Source organism: Solea senegalensis, linkage group LG1 (assembly GCF_019176455.1).
Source record: "Solea senegalensis isolate Sse05_10M linkage group LG1, IFAPA_SoseM_1, whole genome shotgun sequence".
Taxonomy (NCBI): domain Eukaryota; kingdom Metazoa; phylum Chordata; class Actinopteri; order Pleuronectiformes; family Soleidae; genus Solea; species Solea senegalensis.
The window spans coordinates 8,674,874-8,697,848 of record NC_058021.1 but is presented as its reverse complement, the minus strand read 5'-3'; the positions used below and the strand labels follow the sequence as shown (position 1 = coordinate 8,697,848).

At 40.6% G+C, this 22,975-nt stretch overlaps 1 protein-coding gene across 1 annotated transcript; it reads right to left on the bottom strand.

Moving 5' to 3' along the window:
* Positions 1–79: 79 nt before the first annotated feature.
* On the bottom strand, positions 80–22,849 carry hs2st1a (heparan sulfate 2-O-sulfotransferase 1a). The gene is made up of 7 exons (XM_044038242.1): positions 22,222–22,849; positions 5,473–5,726; positions 4,533–4,618; positions 3,765–3,903; positions 3,572–3,669; positions 2,333–2,490; positions 80–1,874 (listed from the first exon to the last, which is right to left on the bottom strand). The coding sequence occupies exons 1-7, from the start codon at positions 22,343–22,345 to the stop codon at positions 1,651–1,653; spliced, it is 1,083 nt and encodes a 360-aa protein (XP_043894177.1). The 5' UTR covers positions 22,346–22,849; the 3' UTR covers positions 80–1,650.
* Positions 22,850–22,975: the final 126 nt, after the last annotated feature.

The window sequence follows — 22,975 nt, the reverse complement described above, 5'->3', positions numbered from 1 at the left end:
ACCTGCCCCTCGTACCTGGTGATGATGATGAGCAAACATTTGCATTTGAATTAAGAAACACACAAGCACCTGTGGTATATTTGGTTTTTCAGTGTTCTGTATATTTGTTTGGCAATCAAAAGACGAAAACAACCACGGCAGCCATGTTTTTTTTACTGTTCCAAATGACAAAGTAAGCAGAACTGGGCGTAGAGAAGGCACACAGAGACTGAGAGGTAAATTACAGAATGTCCTTGGATGAAAACTAGCATCAATTCCTTAGTCATTGAAGGGACTTGAAAATGGTGTGAACGTACATCCATGATCCAAGATTAAATGTGGCTGTTCCAGATTACTTTGCCTTCACACCATTCAACATGTGCCCATTGTCAAAAATTAATTTACCATGATGGGAAACAAGCAATTTGACCTACCAAAAAAAGGCCCAAAATACCAAGAAATCAAGCAAACCTTAAAGACAAATTTAGATGAAAAGATACTAAGCAAATGAGCAAAGTTATTGCCAACTTCCCCATCAATGTTTATGTAGACAAATGCTAAAACAAAAAACATCTAAAGACTGAAAAGAATAGTTTGACATTTGGGACAATTGATGGATTCTCTCTCTTTCATCACAAACAACAAAACAATAACATGCTGCCGATAGTTTACCCTTCTCTTATATTGAACAAACTGATGTGAGATCTTTGTATCTTACTTATTCTTGGTAAGAAAGTGAATACATTCCCAATTTAACTAATGCTTAATACAAGGTTGCCCATATATCGTGGGCAAACTTGTATTACAATGAAAAAGATAACATAAAAAAAGTGAAATTAAACTTACAAACATATCAATGCCCAATTGTTAACAGAATAAAACGGTTAATGTTAATATTTACAGCAGCAGCATCTTCACATTAGTGTTCTGACACAGTTTGACAATGTGTGTAAAAGCTTCCTACATTCCCCTTGAAAAGGCCCAGGGCAAAGCTGCACATTAACAAGAGTCATCTAACAAAACCCATCAAATACAATACAAAACATACACACTTGCCCAAGTAAGTAGTCCCTGGTCACAGGACTTTTTATTTCATAAAAACCTCAAAACGTCCAATTCCAAGTCCAATATTACAGCACAGTAGTCAGTTTCTTACACTTAGAATGTCAAAAGTTAGTGGTGGTGGTGGTGGTAGTGGTGGTGAGGGGATGTTTGCCTTGAAAATGTCACTGTCTTTACAAAACCATACGTAAGAGTTCAAATACAACCAAACACAACCAAACAGTACAGAGCCAATGAAAACGTCTTATCAGGATCACAGAATACTGAAGCCAACCAGAGTCACATCTGATCAGCTTTTGGGGTTGGATGTCACTGATCACTTGCCAGCAGAGGCTCACTCTGCGCACACTGACTGCCGACATTGAAGTGAAAGGAACTGGAGCCCCGGGAGCTTCTTCGAATACAGTCTACTGATCCAGTTCGCTGGCACAAATGTGAGCAGTCTGATTGTTGCGTCACAGGCAGACATGTTCTTACAGCTCGACATTATGTCCACCAGCCACGCAGTCAATGGTGGTCTATTCCACTTTCCTCAGTCTCAGCCCACTCATCAAAGCTTGTATAAAGTATCCGTCTTCATCTAGAACTCCTCTATTGACATACGTCTCCTTAGTTTTTGGGGTAGATTTTTTCATAGAAGAAGTTTTGTGCCAGCACGTAGAGTTCCCCGTCCTTTTCTCTGACAGCGTGAGCCCTGACAAATTGGAACTGCTCCAGTGCAAACTCATAGAAGTCGTTCTCCATCTTCCAGATGGACGACTGCTGCAGCTTGGCGATTGACTCCTTTGTGGGCGGCTTTTTCTCACTGGTCTTCCTCAGGTGGGATTTCTTCCCTGTGAGGAGGAAACAAATAGGCAATGATATGGATATATATATATCCAGTAAATACAGGAAACATGCATGCGGTAAAACATTTCTACAGGTTAATCTGTCAAGTATTTAGTGTGACCTATCTACACCTGATCCCTATTTTTACCATAGCGTGCAGCTATAACACTAAATCATTGTAATTATTGTAATTGTTTAATTCAATTTACAAAAGGCAGAGCGACTAAATCAGATTATTTGGTGTGACCACAGTCACTGCATTCACTGCATCTTAATCAGAGAGAGGAATGAATGCATATTGATCACACTTCAATCCTCAGCAATTACTATGGCGAAGTTCTGCCTGGACCAGGTTTTAGTGTCCGTGAGGACTACTGGTCCAGACAGTGATATGCTTTTCAGCGTTTATAATTCTGGGCATACAATCCAACCACAACAAACCACTAGTTAGCAGACATGGCACCTGTTTTGTACAACTCTGTGGCTCCTCTGAAGAATCGTGGCAGTGCAGCCTCCAGCATCATCACAAAGTCCTCCAGCTCCTCTGTTACACCGACCAGCATGTACTCATTCACCAGGTTGTACTTTGCCTGCTCCAGAGCCCATTGGCTGCCCACATTCCTGCAACAACACCATGTTCATTACTGCATGTGGTTATGTTTCGGTTTAAATTTCCACATTACTTGGAGGGAAGGGGCAGTATTAGACATAACAGAGGAACGGCACGGTACAAAAACAGGTAAGAGGGGAGTCAACAGATTCCAAAGTGAACAGAGGCAGGAGAATTAAACATCTAAGTTGATGGCAGGTGTTGGCATGATCAGGAAATTTAATAAGTAGAGAGGAAGGAGATTGTGTAAACATATTTTGTTTTTGGCAAAGCATTAAAAGGATTAGCTGCAACTTCTGCATGTGTCTTCAGTTCCACAGCTGCCAGTGTAAAATAAAACCTTCACATTCACTCATCTACGTTTCAGTACACCAGTACTTCAGGAGATCAGGTAGTCAAAAGATAGAGGGCAGAGTCAGGGACGCATTAAGCAGGGTGAAAGGCATGAGTGCCAACAATCACGGTTCGTGGTTAATCGAGGTTAAGAGCTATCAAGACCCTGAGAAGATTTAAAGAGGATGGAATAGAAAATTAATGAGATTTAATGTGGGGAAACAGGCTGGATGCAAGCTGGACAGCTCGCCAGTCCATCACAGGGCCACACAGAGACAATCAACCATCCACTCTCCTTTTGCACATCACTTACATTTTATTGAAGTTTTTAAACTCAAGTGTGAAACACACAGTGAAAGGATTTCTCTCTCATGACTGTGACTGTTTTGTGTGGTCAACTGTAATGTATCTTTTGGCATCTGATGTGCTTTGTCTGACATTGCAAATGCTATGGCCAAAAGGTACAAGAAAAACTATGTCTGAAAGCATTTATCTAGCTATTTATCTACATATCTCTGCTTGTATTACATACACTCACAATAAATCATTTGTAATAAATCTCAAGTAAAAGGCAAGTAAATAACTCCTTTATTGGTTCCTACTCACTTCAGTACATATTATTGTCCCATTACAACGGCACGGTCTCAGCACTAAACCTTAGTAATTTATACGTGAAAATATCATGGAAATATCATTTCACCTTTAGTGCAAGAATTTAATGCATGAATGTGATCAAGTGTCGGGTGCTTTAATACATACCAGCATTCAGAATAGTGACCACAGAAAAAGGGAATCTGGAGCCAAAGCTTCTCAGGAGCACAGTCGGAGCCAACGGCTGATACGCACTCGTCAAATGTCTGAAACACAAATGCAGTGCATGAGCATTTAGAAAACGAAGACTAGGTCGTAAAAATGAAAAGGTCAAGGTTTGACATTATTTGTGGATCTTAACCTTCTTGTCTCCTTGTTTCCTACGTCTCAGGCCAGGTCGGTAGTCATCCCCAAAGCGTAAAAAGTAATAATAGGACACCAGCCTTTCTATAGGATCCCGGATCACATTTATGTAGATGGGTTTCCTCTTCACCCCAAACCTGAGAGAAATGACGATCATTTAATGGACATATTCTTTGTACCTAAAGCAAAATGAGGTCATAATTAAATTAATCAATGTGGACTATTCAGATATTAGTCATATTACGAATGTGAATGACATGAGAGAAATATTGTTTAGCAACACCTCACATAGATTCTTAATCAGAATAAATTTTAACAGTCTCATAGTCAGATTATTGGTGTCCATGTAAACAGTGGATTGGTAGAGAAAAGACAGGATTTTAATCTGAGATCCAATATCCATTTTAAAACTACATTCAGATAACAGGTTTATTAGTAATCACAGTAACAGGGGCTGCAACTAACAATTATTATAATCGATCAAATCAATGAATCGATTAGCAAACTAGCTGGTGATTAATTATGGATTATTAGACAATTAATCAATTTATCATTGCAGCACCAATAGGATCTTGTTATTTATAAAGAAAGGCTGACTTTCTAGATCATGAACATGACCTTTTCCCACACACTGATCATCCCTCATTACACTGTGCAAGTTAAGAGCCTTAACGACCACAAGGTGGAGTCAACTCACAAGAACACAGCAGGTGTTTTTTTGGTTTTAGTGTCAACACTACTGACATATTAATAAACATCTATTTACCTGGTGAATTCCAGGAAGGAGACATGTCCATGGTAGAAGGCTGGTTTCATTTCCCTCCATTCAGTCACATTCTTAACAAACCGCACCTGAACAAGTCAAAATAAAAATAATTATTACTATGGCTGAACAATAATGGAGTTAAAACACGATGGAGCTCTGGAAAGAATGAAAGAAAGTGACCACTCATAAATGCTTTGAAATCAGCTTCTCTACATCAATGGCAGCTGTTCCAAACCGGTGTCTGCTCATTTCCCACACAAATTTTCACCGGGACCAAATCATATTTAAAAGGAGAAAAAGTATTAACACCAGCAGCCATCTTGCCACCAGGACCAGATAGCTGAAAAAAACTGAACTAGAAGTAGCTAAAAAGTAATTGGAATCCAATAACAACCATTTCCCACAACAAAACAGAAAGGGACTTTTCTTACATAATCTGCTTCCATTAATAGAATAAGGATTTGGATAAGATCATATGTACCTGGTCTTTGCATGATTACACAATTAGGTGACAAACTGGTGGTGCTTCAGCAAGGCTGAAATCTAACAAGTTGTCTCTCACAATGTCCTTCTGCTCTGGAGAAAGGTTTTTCTAACAAGACAATGCATCATTCTAGAGCTGCAACTAACGATTATTTCCATAATCGATTAATCTGTCGATTAATTTTCAGCTCTAATTCATTCCGCACATATCTGATGAAGAACCAGCAGATAACAACCCCACCATGTCCAGCCCCATCTCCTGAGCACGGCAAGACAGAAAAGCTTTGTTTCTATTTAAAAGTTACACACTACAGCTTTTAACGTGAACATTGTGTTGTTTAAAATGAATATGAACAGCTTTCTTTGCATTCTAAACTCATTATTATCTTTTTTGTGGTTTTATTAGTCAAATGAAAATTTTGCTAATAACAGATGAGCCTTTGATTATCACTCTGACCTGGTCCTGAATGGACATGACTGGGTTGTTCTTAGTCGTGTTTATGTGCAGCACATGGTAGTGGTTCTTCCCGCACAGGTCGTAGGCGATGTTGGTGAAAGACGTGCTGGCCGTCTTGGGCACACGGTTGTAGATGATGACCAAGTCGTCTTCGTTGTCAGACGCCGATGAAGCCGACCAGTCCCGCTCTCGCAGGCTGTCCTGCGTGTGCCGCTGCTCGATCTCTCGCACCTCGTGTCTGGCGATGGCTCGCTCTGAGGGGACATCAGGAAATAAGACACAGGTCAGATAAGTACGTATTGCAAACATTTGTGTGCTTCTATAATATAATTTTTGATTATCATTCAGCTCCAGGAGTGCTGCTTTGAAGCCACTCCAGACTTATGGAACTGCAGAAGGACGGTTTTTAACTCTTTTTCCTATGTGCTGCACAATGATTAACGTGTCTATTAACTGTGCCCAAATTGCATTTAGCTGTTGCATATTCTAAAATCCTACTACTAGTTAAGTTATTTAATTAAAAACTGATTCACGTACAACGTGAGTCTTGTTATCATCTCCGTGTCAGAAGAAAGAGACTCAACAGTAACTTTATTAAAAATCTATTTCAACTTAATCTCTTTTGGAGAACAAAAGGCTACAGCTCCTTCCTTACTTCACACCAAGGAGCAAGAACAATGTCAAAAGGAATATTAGTTTATCTTTTGTGTGAGCGGTTCATTTCACACTGTGGTACCACATCTCCTCTTTGCCAACAGTCCAAAACCTCTACTCTGCCTCTCCTTATTTAACTTCAAATGGAAGTGTGTGTTGTAAAGCAAAGAAATGTACCATCCTATAGTCAAATACAAAGGAATGTATTCCTCAGTCTCCATAAACTGTGGAATGACATACGATCAATCGGCCATAGGTGAAAGAGTAAAGAGCAAGAGGTTAAGGGCTAAGTGTTAGAGGTTGGTAGTGAGACAGTACGGAAACACTCATTTGATACTGTAGCTCATGGGGCATTTACTTCAATGTGCTATAACTGAGGAGGGTGCAGGGTGGTGGTGGTGGTGGTGGGAGCATCTCAATCCAAATGCTGCATGAGAAGCCAGACCTCAGCACCTCAGCGTGAATAGATTGAGCACAAAGAAGCCCCAGCCTTTGTCGCCCTCTGGCTTTTCTTCGCCTGAATTTGCCTCAGATTGACTGGTGTTGACAAAGCGTCAGAGTGCTCTGAAGGAAGAATGGACTGAAGAAGAAGGGTGTGTGTTTGTATGTGTGTGTTTGTGTGTGTGTCTGTGCTTCAACACCGGAAGCACCTAACACCCGTGGGACTTTCAGTGAAGCCAAAGCTCCTAAAACTCTGCCGAAAGACACTGTTACAGCCTGGTCCGGTCTGGACTGACTCTGCTTTACAAGGCAGGAATCTGGCACTGGAAGCCTATTAAAATGTCACTGGACCTACTGCCTTGTCTTTCATTTGTACAAAAATACATGGGCAAACACACGACAACACAAACTACACTCTCATTTGACCTTTGACTTTGGACCCCGAGCAGCTGTTTACGTCCCACTCATCAACGCTGGGTCTGGTTACAGACCGGACCACACCGCTTCCGCACGCTCACGACTGCCATTTCAGACTGATGGTGTGAGGAAGTGCCATGTGGTGGTAATGAGTGAAGGCTGTCCGTATGTAGAACAACTGTGATGGAGACATTCCTTTCACATGTCCCTCCAGAGCAGGCGTCAGCCAACAACAACAACAACAGCAGCAGCAGCAGTAACAGCTGCTATGCTGAATCGCCTGGGCTCAAATATCCTTTTAGGATTATTTTTACAATGATGTCTACAGTGGCAGGGGAAAATGAAAGGCTGCCATATTTTAAAAAAAAGAAGTTAGAGTGTGACCCAAGATAATGCATGTCATAAATATTTGTGGTGGATTTTGATTATATGCAGTTCCAGGTGTGTGTAGAAGACTTCTAGTTGATACTAGTGGCTCAGTTAATAGTTATAAAATTCATGCTTCACAGACCCCCGTTTGTTGATCTGTGCCTTGACATGTGACATGTCGATCGGTGCTTGTGAGATTATAAATTTGTCTAAACTGTACATGATTTGCCCTCCTGAGATTAATAAAGTCTGCATTGGAGTGTTTTGCGTGTACACCGATGTTTCACTTAAAAGTTGAATGTAAAACAGTGTGAAAATCAATTGGCAATGACCCAAAGTGAATGCTAATGATGTACATTGTTACTTTTCCCCACCAGAGTTTTTAATTAAACCTCTGTGACACATTTAAAGGCAGGATTAAAGGAAAAATAGTTGATTTCTTAAAACTCATACACAGGTTATTAATATTTTAACACTGCTGAATTGTGGTCCTTTTCCTCCTGAGCTCCTCTCATCAGATGAGCTTACTTCTGCCAATATCAAAACATTGTATTATTGTACATAATTATATTGTGTTATTTTCTGATTCCATTTAGTTTTTCTATTTAGATTTTTAGACTTTTTGTCATTGCTATAGTTACATGTATGCAGAATATGTGTGGTCCGCTCTCTCTCTACTGTCCTGTGATTGGTCGCATCCTCCTGTGATGCTACAGATGTAGTTGAGAGATTGTAAATAGAGCCCAGATGAGGTGCGGAACTGTAATTAGCTTTCAGATCACATGAATAATATTATGCTGGAAATTGTGGAAATACTAATGAATAGAAAATCCTATGTGTGTAAGAATAAGTGACATCTAATGGCAGTTGGCTGGTTTGTTTGCTGGTGGCACAAGACGGCGGCGTTTCATAAAGCAAGGCCCATGTCAAAGGTACATATGAAAGGCTCTTGAAACCAAACTACTCTTTCTATTGTCCTGCACCGTGTCCTTTATTGAAACACTTTCAGAGCAACTGAGGGAGCAAAATGAAGAACATTAATTATTGTGAAAGCTTTTTTCTGTGCTTTACTGCGGCATAAACATAATAATGTACTCTTTTGTGGGTAACAGCTTTCAAGAAAGATGGCCATTCTTTCAGTTCTGTCAAAGTGGTGGAAGACAGAAAGGGAAGAGTGAGTTCTACCGTGTCCTTAACTACAATGTCCTGAACTATGCAAAGAGGCCACTTGTTAAAGACATGGTGTTATGTGCCAAATTTCCAACAACCAGGCAAAGCGGGCACAGCGAGGGCTTCTTGGGCTTTTGTCGGAGACACCCTATTCATTGCAAGACTGAACACAATTGGCACAAACCTCCATATCAGAGGGCGCCACACACACAAACTTAAGCTTGTGCTCCCTGATGAGGTCATTTAATTAGAGAACAAAAGCCTGAATTAATATAGCCACACAGCAAGTCTCTTTTCATTCCACAGTTCTGTCAGTTTCCTTCCCACAAGACGTCTCTGTGCATTAAAAGCTAATTATGAACCGTGAAGCCAACACGGGTCTTAAACACAGTGACAACTACAAGCCTATTACAACGGGTTTTATTCAAAGTGAACGACAGGAGGAAGACTGAGCACTGGTAGCACTGGTAGTAACATACATACTCTGAGGCAATTTCTTGGCTGATTAGACGGGAGCATTTGAAATCATCATTCATAGTCACTGCTGGATGTGCAATATGTGACCGGCCGTCATGTATTACTGCCACCACATCAGATCTGATGGGATAATAAAAGCGAGAGACAGAGGATGTTCATTTCTATAAGCAGCTCATCAATTCATCATCGTTCCAAATCCACCAGAAGGAGCTCTTTCCCACTCTCAGCTTCCCCCGGGAGGAGAGGGTTAGGCCCTCGAACCAAAGTCTTGAGCTATAGGTGGGAAACAGAGATTGGCTTTCAGCAGCTGACTGAGGTGTACAGCTTTGTGTGGTTCTGCGTGGATGCTGCTGGATTGCAAAATCGATGAAGGATGACAGGGAGGAGATCTAGGTTGCTGCTGTATAAAAACTGAGTTGGTCTGCTGCAGCTGCTGCCGTTTCTCTCTTTTCCCTCGATATAGACATGGAAGTACAGTACACTGCTGTTTTGCAGTGCCAACTTTCTCAAGGAGCAGTTATGTCACCACTGCAGCACACACAGAGATTTGGATAAACTGTACAATACTAATTTCTCACTCAGTCTTTCGGAGTTGTTTAGCCGAGAGTGGATTATCAGCGGAAGCTGGAATAGTCAGGCTGATGGAAAGACTCAGGCCTGACTAAACAGAGCAGAACGTACATGAACGTTGTTATTTCAGCGATGACAATGTGTATAAAACATCCTGTGAGATGGACACCGTTTCACAGCTTTTCAGCACTGCTGGAACCAAAAAAAGGAGGCAGATAAAAGAGAGCACTTTCCTTAAATGACAGAGAAGGTGTTAGGTTTGAGTAAGACTCTTCTAAAGCTTTCAAACACACTCAGGATCACAAAAGGAACAGACTTAGACATGAGTCTTGCAGGAATCATGCAGTGTTTCACATGTACATTAGTGAAAGACGGGAACATATCGGATTCGAGGTGCAATTGTTCAGGTGTTAGTTTTGCTTTTTTTCTTATGAGGAGTAATTGCTAAAGCGGAGGCATTTTTTCCACTGGCTTTGACATACAAGTGCGACATTGACATTCAATGAAAGGTCTCATTCACTGGGTCGCCCTCGACAGTACAGCTGGGGGAGAGGGGAGAATTGGGGGGAGTCGAGGGTGAGAGGAAGAGAGAGAGACAAGGAGCAGCCAGGTCTGACCAATACAGGAAGAGTAAAATATTAACAAACAAATCATTTGATTAAAAATTCAGGAAAAAAACAGTATCCTGTTAAGAGATCAGGTATAAAAGTTTACTTTATTAATCTGTCAAGCTGATTAATCAATTTTGCAATTTCTTTAATAATTGTTATGATGCGATTATTTTATTATTCAACAGCGGATTATTACTTGTACATGCAAGTTTACACATTTATGTTCCAAGAAACCTGACAAATGCTGCTAAATCACATCAACATTTATATGGCAAAGTTTCATTTTTTTTGATGACTTCTTTCATTGTATTCAAATTGTTGCTTCTTCTATTACATTTTTTTTAGGATAAAAGTTAACTGCAGTACAAACACAAAATGACAGACTTTAAGTGTTGTAAATGGTTTTGTTTCAGTTCAGCAATTTTGTCTACATATTTGTTATTATCAAACATTTATATTTTATCAGAAGGAGAAATAAAAACAAACTTGGCCACACATACTCTCTGCTAAATAAAGTTTTATTTTGTTTAATGCCAATACAGAATTAATGAGACGCCTAATATTCACAATAAAAAAATAAAATGGTGAATAGCTTAAAATTTGGTTTTGACACACGATCCAAAAATGTGGAAGGACTTTTACTTTTCTTTTTCTTATTATTTTAATCTCGATCATTTGCTGACGTCACCTTGGGTTTTCAGAAATCTTCAAAGGCATTTTTGTTTTTAATAATCATCATTGTTCATCCACAGGAGGATGTGGAAATGACTCTTTGTTTTGTCTTTTGTTTGTCATAAAAGGAGGAGAAACTCTTTGAGAACGCTAGAAATTGTGTCGTATCCAAGTCAGCAACATAAGCAACAAAGCCTATTCTTATTCAAATCATCCAGTTCCCTCTGTGAGGTGAATTAGTGAAAGTAAAATGTCTGGCTGCATTGCAGATACTAATAAATAAGGTGTTGCAGGGTGATGTGATATTTCTTGTCCCGGATTTGGCACTGCTGCTCTGCGAGGCTCCATAAATACAGACAAAAAGATTTCCCGTTGTGGCTTTGCATTTTCTACAAAAGGTGCAGAGAGAGGAGGAAGAAAGGTGAGGGGAAATATAGGTGGTGGAGGTGGCACGCTGTGAAGGTCATGAGCTGGATTTCAACCAACATCCTCTAAACAGATGCTGCTCTGCCAAACAATCCATACAGATGATGCATCCAGAAAAAGCCTCGAAATACATATTTTTCCCTCCATGACAGAGAAAAATCTCGAAAACAAGCGTGTTTTTGTCGGAGAAAACCGACAAAGCATTCCTCAATTATGAGGAGACAAAACTTGCCTGTCAGTGCCGACAAAGACATCACAGTGCAGATGGTTAAAAGTGGTTAAGGGGTTTGGAGTTTGGGTCTTGAGACCATAATTACTCCATTGAGTGCCACTGAGGAGGAAGATATTACCACAAGAAACACCAGGAATGACCTTTTTTTTGGAAAAGAGAGTGACAAAGTGTTGGCCACAGCTGCAGCTGCTATATTTTTTATTATTTATTTTTTGCTCTTTGGAGTTAATGAACTACAAATGAAATGCAAGCGGTTAACACTAAAATCAGTGGTACACCCCACAAAATCCAGCCACATGAGCTTATTTATAATTCCTCGTCTAAATGCAAGTCACGTTCCTCCACTAATGATGACAATCTGGGATAGATGATAATCATCGTAGTTCAATCTGCCACTTTCTCTCCTAATTTTTCTTTTGTACGACCGAAGCGGCTTGCGCTGTCTGACAAGAGAGCCAATAATGTCTGACAAAAGCGGGAAGAGTCAAAGGAGCCACATTTCGCCTGTTTCATCAGAAACAGCCAGTCAAATGAGATTATGGAGCAATTTACACAGATGGCAGATCCAATCATTCCCCTGCCTTTTTACTTAGAGGTGGGTCTGACAGGTTGTGGAGGGGGAGGGAGAGGATTGGAACAGATCTCCACTTGGCACAGATTGCCAGTGACTAAGCAGTAAGTATTAGCCAACAATTAGGCAACAGAGGCAGAAGGAGGTAGAAATTATCTTGGTAACTCTGGTCAAGAGTGAAAGTATTTAATGGAATTGTTTAGTGTATTGTTTCAATATTGATTAATTTAGAGAAATGTAATTTTCCATACCAACTTTCATTGGTTATGAAAAATATTTTCACAGAACGAATGCTACAAATTATACAAAATGTGGGTCTCCCTAATCTCCTGCATCATTGGAATTATGTTGACATATGTTTAGATTAAAAATTGACTCCAAAGAAGTTACATTACTGCACCTTTATTCAATATGACCACACGTCGCAGCTCTGCAGTACAGTCATAATTCAAACTTGAAACTTAAAGGGCAGTTTGAGAAGAGCATCAGACGATCACGTCACCAAAGCATCTGCAAAAGTGCTGTGAAATAGTCTTGTGAGATTTGTGCAGAGGACACAGGAAATTACATATTTTTAAAAGATTGATCTAAGACGTCGCTCCTAGCCTTGATACTCTCTGCTTTCAAGAGACTATATGTCAAACCCATGCAGTGGTATTGTCAACTCTGAAAATGTGGACATAGTTTCACAAAAAAGTATATGAGTTGACTCTTTTTGGACTTCTACGTAATAATAATTACTTTTTGCCTTCTAAACTTGACTTGGCATTTACACTTTGGAATGATAAAAGGTGACAACTATTTTTCAGTGGCACATTTGAAGGTTTTAAAAGCCTGTGATGCAAATTCGTTCTCCCCCAAAAAACACTTTTTCCACTATCACCAGGTTTGCAGTTTTATTACGGACCATTGCACTACATTAACTAAGACATTTCAGTACATGGCATCCTTTTTCCTCTCTTATTTTGATAAAATATAGACAGCTACTGTAACTTAATTTTAAACAGAAAACGTTAAACCAGAAGGATGTAGAATAGATGCTCATTTTGTTAGTCTTCTGTTGGTTTTTGCAAAACTAATCATAGTCAAAGTCGTCTAATCATATTAGGGATGGGACAATATCACTTTTTTGTGTCCCATAGCGATATCACAAACTCGAGTATGTAGCGATACCATATTAGCCCGATACAGTCATTTTAGACCATCTATGAACTTTATGAAGCCGTTAACACATTTGTGCTGAATCATTTCAAAGACATGATGATTCTCCATCTGTGCAACATAAACAAGAAATAAACATGACTCAGCTGTTTTGACACTTATTGATGGATATTGAATCTTTCAAATTAAGTTCGAAGCAAATTGAAAAATCTTATACAACAATATAAAAAAATGACAGAGTCCTAGATTTGTTTGAGGACAAAGAAACCACATTATGGAAAGTCTGTCACCGCTAAACGCTTCAGCCTCAGAAACACTGCAGTCAAATGAATGTAAAGTGTGACAACATGAACATAAGCAGAATGCATAAAGAGTCTCAGTGAAGCACAAGTCACTTTTGTCCTCACATTGTAATTTAGCTACCATGTTTGTACAACGGTGCAGCTCTGGTTGCAGGTTACAACACAGATATCTGATGTTCCCTCGCCGTCTCTTGGCCTTGTAACGGATAATTAATAATGCATATATGGGAGCCAAGGGAAAACTCCACACTCTATTAAGACAGAGCAGACGACAGCTATTCATACTGTATGTCTAATGATAAGTGGGAGGGACAGGTCAACACAGTGTAGAAGAATCTGTCTTGCACATAAAATGCGCTACAGAGCAAGAATGGTGTAGAGAATGATAGTTTGACTTATCACATCTCATCATCTCTGCAGGTTTATCAGTGTCTTACACCTCCACGTCCTTTGCTTCTCCTCTTTCATCTCATTGCATCATCTGCAGACTCTGTATGTTTAGACTACTATGTTCGCGTGAACACGGTATAATTTTAATGGTGCAAAAACAGAACTTAATTTCCGTGAAATTGTTCATTTACCATAATCCAGAGGAGAATTGAGTCGATTAAGATGTTTGACATGATGTATTACACTGACATCTCATTCACAGGAATGTTCAAGAGTATAAGAGAATAAAATACAGTAGGTCTGAGCAATTTAGGGAAAATGTGAATACAGTGAGTCGATTTGCATCAAGCTTCAGATCAATAATCACTGTATTATAGTTTTAAAACATGGAGCACTACAACATAAGACACCATCAAAATATGAAGTTTTATAGTGTGAAGCAAAGATGAGATGTTAAACATATGTTGTACATGCATGTGTTGCATTTTATCAAATTGGCATGGAACACTGAACACTCAAAAATAGAACTATTAAACTCCAACATTTGTGATTATGCTAACTGAGTTGTTGCAAATTGCGATTTCAAATTGAAAATGATTACTTGTTCGGCCCCAGAGCATGACATGAGAAGTCAAATTTGCATTAAATTGCTTTGTTTCCTAAGAGGCGTGGGAGTGGTATGAAAAATCTGACAAAAATACAGCATAAAAACTCAAAAAGCCCTCTTGTAAAGACACAATATAAATGGTATATTATAGAAACGGAAAAGCTAGTGTTTGATTTGTCCATTCTGGGCCTGAGTGGTACAACAAAGAGACTATAATATGTCAAAGGTTGTTCATTATAAAGGCGAAAATCAATAAATGAAAGCATAATTATAAATATCATATTAAATTTTGGCTAAGTTGCAAATAAAGCATCGCTTCAGTGCCAGTTCTCAGAAACTAAATAGTATAATTTTAATGGTCGTAGATAAATAATAAGTAAATATTAAATATTAAGCTGAACAGTTGCAGTTCAGTTCGCTCACAGATCTGTGTTGTGTAGCTGTTTCCTAATGAGGTAAACAGAAATACATCTAATTAAATGGCATTTAAGCTTTCTAAATGCAGACAAAACGAAAAACAAAATAGGTAAGACAGTTCTGACACTCAGTGAAGAAATGAACAACATTTATTCAGTCATAAGAGGTGGCGACATAACTACAGCGACATTACATTGATGCTTGAGCAAATCTGAATTTAACAGCTTGAGAAGGTTAATGATTTAGTACATCACTGATGGAGACTTAATTTATCATAGATTGCTCATGTTTGAGTGACACCACCAGATTCGGCAACAACACTAATCCAACATCTACTTGACTAGTGTATTAATATTAAGTCACAAGCTTTAAAGAAAGACACACTACACTACACCAAAATGATCAATTGATCCTGTGTGTGGCATCGACTGACAGAGCGGACGTCGATGGAGAGCGTCTGAGGAAAAACAAGCGAGGAAGAGATACAGACACACAAATCTACTGAGCCACACTCAGAATGGGAAAGTCTGAATGGGAAAGTCTGAATATTCAGCAATCAACATGCCACGCACACACGGGTGTTTTTTCCATGAACTTATTTGTATTATATCTAATGATCCTGGATTTTAGACAAAGCTGCTCATATGATCCAGTGCTCTGAGGAGACAACAAAATGGAAATAAAGAAAAGCACAGACTGTGGAGAGACGAGTGGAAGAGGACTGGAAACATTGTAGCTTAGCCCATATTAATAGTTCCTCCCTGAGGGATCCTGGGGTAAGACATCTTACAGAAGAACAAGACGGGGGGCTGTTTTACAACTAATTGGAGTAAAGTTGAACCAGTGGCTGAGAAAGAAGGGCAGCACTGCTCCAGCACCTACTTCTTTCTTTATCCTCCTGTGCTTTGATGGAATTGGTTATAAAAGTGCTGCAAGCATACTTTCATCATTTCTTTTCTTTCTTTTTTTTCCCCACAAGAACTTATGTTTTAATACCAGCAGTGGCTTCAAATATTTCCGTGTCGCAATGAAATTTAAATGATCGCTTTCATTTCTTCTTTTCCCCTCTAACAGCCTCCCTCCTCCTACTCCTCTTCTTCTTCTTCCTCCTTCCACAGTTCCTTCTTTGTTAGTACCTTATTTCCCAGGTCAGCAGAGGACATTCATCTTTCAGATGCTCATCCATAAAATACTAAAAGGAATTTGGATACTACAAAAGAGACTGAAAACAAACACAGCAGTCGTTTTACGATTACTGATCCAGAAGGAAGTGGATGAGAGAACCGCCATTGTATGTTATTATCATGACAGAGGTTTTTATCAGCTATTGGCCATTTCCTCCTGTCAGTAGGAGATGAATGTTGAAGGAGAGAAAAAGAAACCCTGCTAATTCTGAGGAACATGTTGTAGCACTGGCACAGGTGCAGTCATTTCAAAACCACGCATTCCACTAGATTTTGTTTCCTGTTGTGTACTTATACGATGTATTTTCTGGTGTGCACAACCATCAGGCTTAATTGCCAGATTAATAAAATAATAATGAGCTGGAGCCAATTATTTAAAAAATTACAAAAATTGACTAAATTAAACCTCTATGATCATTAAATTGGATTGTGGGCAAAGTGGCACAGTAGCACTAAGTTCTAGTTAGTTTTCCCCCACAAAACAAATCGTGCAGGTGGAGAGAAGATGGAGGAGAGACAGTGAGGAGGAGAACATGTGTCTGTGTGTGAAGAGATTGATAAGGTGGTAATATTGGCCTGCAGAGGGAAAGGCATGAGCAGTATGGAGCAGGGTGTTCTTCTAGAGCGACCTCCAATTTCACTGCTGTGAAACCGTCCATAACACCCTGATTAGCTTGTCCATCATCCTGCTACAGCAGCAAATACATGGCCGGCTCCGGTTGCTGCCACGTGCGCCACTGTGCAGGAACATGTACCCCCCGTCAGACAAAGTGTGCGCCGAGGGCCATAAATCCTCAGCCCCAATCAAAGCCTGCTCCTAACAAATACACCGAAAGCCCAGTACGACCATTAGCACTCTGCCTCCCAGACTCCCACGACAAATCCATTCCCGACACCTACGCCCATCTCCCCGCAGTCGTTCCCCTCCATTAGCCACTCAAATGGCATGTATAAGAGAGTGACTGAACAGGCTGGTGCATGCGACAGATGCTACTGGCTACTTACTGTAGCCGATGCCAACATGCAGAGTGGAAGAAAATGACTCAAGCACCCTTTATGTGCTTTAGGGAAGATAACAACAGAGATGTTAGGTGTCAAAAAGAGAGTTCAGAGGGGATCTAAACAGACATGGTTAAAAAAAAAAAAGAAGGAGTTGCTGTATATTACAAATTGTTGGAGGGTGAGACTTGCACCAGGAAAGATTTTGGGCTCGGCCAGATTGAGTTGCTCCACTGTGTCACTAATTAACTTGAAATGGAAATCACCGTTTGATGTTGCATCCAAATAACCGACAGTTCAATAGAGTTGACACACACTTGACAAATGTGTAGGAGCAAAAGAGCAAAGGTAAACGTCAATAAATTGCTGCTCAGGGTCTAATCAGTCAGTAGCTTTACATTTGATAGAAAAAACAGAATTATTGTTGGTCCAGCTAAAGGTGGACTTTTAAAATACATGTAAACACGATTGTATGATGGAACCAACACATCCTGATGCTCAAATTAGTAGTGCATGTACAGTATATGTTCAGTCAGACCATGGCCGGAAACTGCCTTAACTTACAAGATGAAAGGAGGCCTATCCTCACCTGGTGTACAATATGTGGACACACTTCATTCAAAAATTAATTTCCCACGAGTGTTTGTATACAGGGACATGGACGGTAGTCCAGTTAAATGGAGTGGTCATGGTAAAATCATAGCTCAACTTAACTGTGCAAGGAAACATACCGAGTTACAGGATGAATGACGCAGCAGAAGTCCGAGCAGCACAGCAAAAACACAAAAGGTAAAATGTAGTCCAACTTGACGTCCATGCTTGAGGACAGGCTAGCGATGCCTGACTGATTTCCTTTCAGGAGAAAATTCCTGGCCCTCCTCGGGTCCCTCAACAGCAGCAGAGTGAGGGCAGAGTTGAGGCCATTAGTGCCTGGCATGACAATCGCAATCAAACTCAAATGCAGACCTGGGAGCAATGAGTTGCAGCAACAAATGAATCCATAAAAGTCGTGCTTCCGCTTTGCAAACAGTATATGCAGTTCATAACAGAGCTGCTTGTGTCTGGAACCGAATATCACCATGCAACAGATGGAAATTGAATTCCTTTAATCGCTCTGAATAACAGCCAGCAGATAAAAGGAGATGATGCTGACGGTAAAATAAAAGTCTCTGGGTATCTCTGCTGCTGGGTGACACTATGATCTCACGTTGCCAACAGGAAAGAAAGGTGAACAGGCCATTTTCTCCTGTTACAGGGGGCAAGGGGTGACATTTTTATAAGCGACGTTTCCATTTACACAGCTCTCAGTGTAACATAACTCCTGTCAATAAATAATTGGACACCTGTTACTACAAGTGTTATATCCAATGGATAGATAAAGCTTCTCACAGGCTCCTCAAATGCTGAAACACCTAGACTGAAAACTAAGCTTGTATTAATGTTTACTAATGTTGTCCCAGAGGTAATAAATTCAGCATAGCTTATATCGATAAAAATGTAGCAAAGATAATGATGCATTCAAGTGCCTAATGAACATGTTTTCAGTCAGCCAAGACAGGAATCAGAGGATGTAATGGGAATTGCTGCAAACAATCCCACTAAATGTTGTTCTACTGTTTTTAATAAGCCTAATCTTAGACATGAGGTCTTATCCTACCGTCTTTGTTTCACATCTTCTCTTTAAAAGTTAAGCTTTTTATGAAAGTCAGCTGGATTTACTTTAATGATTCCCTCTGGTTATGACATTTTAAATGCCGTTTAAAATTCTTTGTTGGCTTCACTTTTAAGCAACTGATTCAATTGTCTTGACTCTGTGATCTAACCAGTGGTGAAACAAATTAAGGCAGTTCTCCCCTGTTTGACGTCAATGAAACATGCTGGTATGTCCGAATCTCAGACTTCTTTAAGGTGAGCGTCAGAAATGGCCAGAAAGGTCCAAGGGAGTTAATGGCAACCCTGACAAGAAAAGTGACCTTGAATCCATGTACAAGGCTTTTTTATTAACATAACTCTATTTCCATCCATCTATCCATCCATCCACTCCACAGTCAGACTACATTACAGTTGACCCAGCCGGCAGCAGTGTTGGTGAGCAGCCAGAGAGAAATACTGTCAGAATAATGGATTAAGCCCACAGCAGGACACACAGCTGCGTCACCGCATGATTGTAATGCAGGAGACTTCTCAGTGAAACCTTGGGTTGATGATGAGCTTGGAAGCAAATCACAGCTTGTCCGCTCTGTGGGAGGCACTTCACGGGGGAAAATAACTCAACCTGCATGTCGGGCATCAGGATCCCATGCTGTGAAAAGTTAATTGTGAACATGATGGAAAGATGTGATGAATCGCACCACTTCGTCCAAAAGGGTTTCTCGTGTGATTCTTGATAGCTTTGTTTTCCCTTATTGCTGTCTTCACATTTTTTTTTGTTTTCACATTACCAGGTGTACCTGGTAATGTGACCAGCCCCGCGGCTGGCTGTCAGCACTGTGTCCACAGAAGCCTCAGTCGCAACTATTTGGCTATGCAGCACATAATTCAGAGCTCCAGTATACAGACGTCTGTCCAGTGCACTCATCCATCAGAACACTTTTTGCCAAGTCAACAAATTCTCATGGTGGTGGGCAGTCAGGGGAAAGGCCTCTCGGGTTCTGTTTCAGCAGTGGGATCGTACGCCTGCATGTGTGTGTGTGTGTGTGTGTGAGAGAGAGAGAGTGAGAGAGATAGAGAGCAGTTTGGCTTTTCACTGGGTGTAAAGTATAGTCTTTATGGCAGCAGTGAACTATGTCAGAGGCCAATATAGCCATCTATACAGCCAGGAGTCCTGATTGTTCCAACACATAAAAACTCATCTGACAAAGTCTGTGAAGAACTGCCTCTGTGTCTCTTTGTGTGAGCCACTGAAATAGAGGTTTTTAAAATGGATTACTATTATTTTCATAATCATTTAATTTGCTGTTGTTCCACAGTGTCAGAAAATATTGGAAATTGCAATTTCCAAAAGTAAGCCTGACATTTAAATTGCATGTCTGGTCTGACCATCAGTCCCAAACCCAAATATATTAATTTGGGCAGCAAGCAGCTCTGAACGCACCCCACCAATAAATGATTCAACAAAATAGCTTAACTAGAATCTTTTGGTTTTGCTGTTCAGACAAAAACAAGCTATTTGAAGACGTGACGTACTATCTTCTGTTCAATACAACTGTGATATAAAACACCTGTTTGTATAATAACCGACTGAAAAACATATTAATTAGGACCTGTCAACACTGACTGGCAACAGATCTGGGACCTCACTTCAATGACCCTCTAGAGTCATGGTTCACATAAAACCATTACTATGGTTCCATGTGAACGCTCGCACACTCTCACACACTTGCATGCATGCACACATGCACACAGCCAGTGTACTTAACACCAAGAACATGAGCTGGTTCACCTAAACCCACAGCAGTCACTGTTGATGTTGAAAATATATATATGTTTTCCAGTTTTAACATGTTTTAAAATGTCGGCTGTGGAAATGGGCAATGAGATTGCTCTCTCTGTAGTGCCACTCTCAAAAAAGGCCAAAAAAAAAAAAAGGCCAAAAAAAAAGGTAGAGGAGGTGGTGTGAGAATCCCTGAGCTGCACAGGCTGCACCCTCAGGGTGCCTGCATCACTCTGCTGCACCTCAAAAATCTCCACAGTGGAGGAACCAGGAAGATAATCCTGCAATGTCTCAGATCTTTATTAAGACTGAGCCCCTGATGGGAGCTAGCAATAATATTTGAATACAGCATCAGCCATGTGTCAATCAGAGGAAAGAGATTGTTGATGGGGCAGGAGAGAATCTGCAGCAGTGAGCGTGATGTCCATCTGCATCCACATGACTACTGAAACTACCCCCAGCATAAGGACGCTGCTTTCTATTGTCTATCAACACTGCAATATTCCTCACTGACCACCCAACTCAACAGCCACCACCCAGACTCAGCTCAAATTTCATGTCTCATACACACTCACTGGCCACTTTATTATGTGCACATGACGCCTAATAAAGTAGCAGGAGCAGCTCCTGGTGTGGTCTTCTGCTGCAAATGTGTTCTTGATGTATTCTGCATTCTTTGTTGTAACTACTGGTTATTTGAGTTACTGTTGCCTTTTTATAATTTCTATGGAACCAGCTTGGTCATTCTCCTCTGAGATCAACAAGGCATTTCTGGGGAGCAAATTATTGCACTGGATATTGTGTCTTTTTTAGATCATTGACTGCAAACATTAGATATGGACTGTGCTTGAAAATCCCAGTAAATCAGCAGTTTCTGAAAGACCCAAACCACCACATCAACCATGCCACTTTTGAAAACACCTTTTCTAATTCTGATGCAGGGTTTGAACTTCAGCAGGTCCTTTGACCTAAATGCATTGAGTTGCTGCCATGTGATTGGCTCATTAGATAGTCCCATTAACAAGGAGTTGAAAATATGTACCTACAAAAGTGGCTGTAAGTGTATTCATAAATGAGCTATTGTTTGCAGTGGTGGACTTAAATTGTAGTCATTGCTTAAGTTATTTTCAAAGTAAAATGCATCACATTGTCCAGCCCCAGCTTGTTACTGTGATATTTTTGTTATATAGACCATCTCACATCACACAGATGGTGTCCTTGGGCTTTAAGGAAACTCTCATGGGCATTTTCCAATACTTTCTACCACTTAAAGAAAGCACATTATTATTCACTTTCAGCAGAAACCAATTTGCTGTCTCAGAATAAGCCACAAAATACCAAAGTAACAACTCAGCCAAAGACAACAGCACCTCTATAATCTCACACTGCAGAGAACAAATCAGGATGAGAAGCAGATCTTGTCTTTCGATCAGGCATTTCATGACAGTGTGTCATTGTCAGTCTGCTGTGAGCCACTCAGGGAAGCATGTGTGCTGCATGAAGTGCTGTTCCCTCACCACACTGCTGACTATTGACCCAAGTGCTCAACAATGGGGCTGCACAGCTTTGTACTAAGCCAAGACAGAGGGCTCACACACACAGAGAGATTATGCGGTGTTTCCACGGACAGCAGCGGTTTAACTTACCGAGCTTTCCCCGAGACTCTTCCAGCTTCTGGATCTGGTTCTCCAGGAAGAACATGGCCACTGCGAATGCCAGCAGCGCCAGCAGCTGCAACTTGGGCGGCATCATGACTCTGAGCAGCCCCATCAAATCATCCAGAGAGGTGATTTAGTCAGACCATGCTCAGAGGAGGAGGGGGCACTGAAAACACACTGACACCGAGATAACGGCGATTACAAAGCGGCTGGGTGTTTGTGCATGGCCCTCTCTCTCCCCCTCTCCTTCTCTCTGACTATGGAAATCTCCCCGTGCTCCAACTGAAATATTCTGGTTATCTCAAAGAAATGTTCATACTCGAGCTTAGTTATTTCATCAAGTCAATTCCCACCATCGACGCGTCCTGAAGCGCTAGGGAAATCTCCTGGGGAAAGGCTCTGTCCCCGCGGGGTGTAGTAGGAGCTGTGGTACCAGCCGCTATCGTCTGCGTCCCCCATATAGAGCTGTTCTCCTGTCCCATCCAGTGTGTTCACCACCGCCGCACCACAGATTGACTGCTACTCACTTGGGCCATTGGACGTGTGAGCAGTCCACTAAGCAGCAGACGCTTTCTATTCGCTGCCCATTTTTTGCCTGTTCACCGCGGATTGGACACGACATAACAAACGTACTCGAAAACCGCCAGCAGATGTCGCACTTCTCTTCGAGCCACGAACAAACAGCACAGACGAGGAAGTAACTACAAGTGGACCTCAGCATATGCCTAATCTTAAAATATTA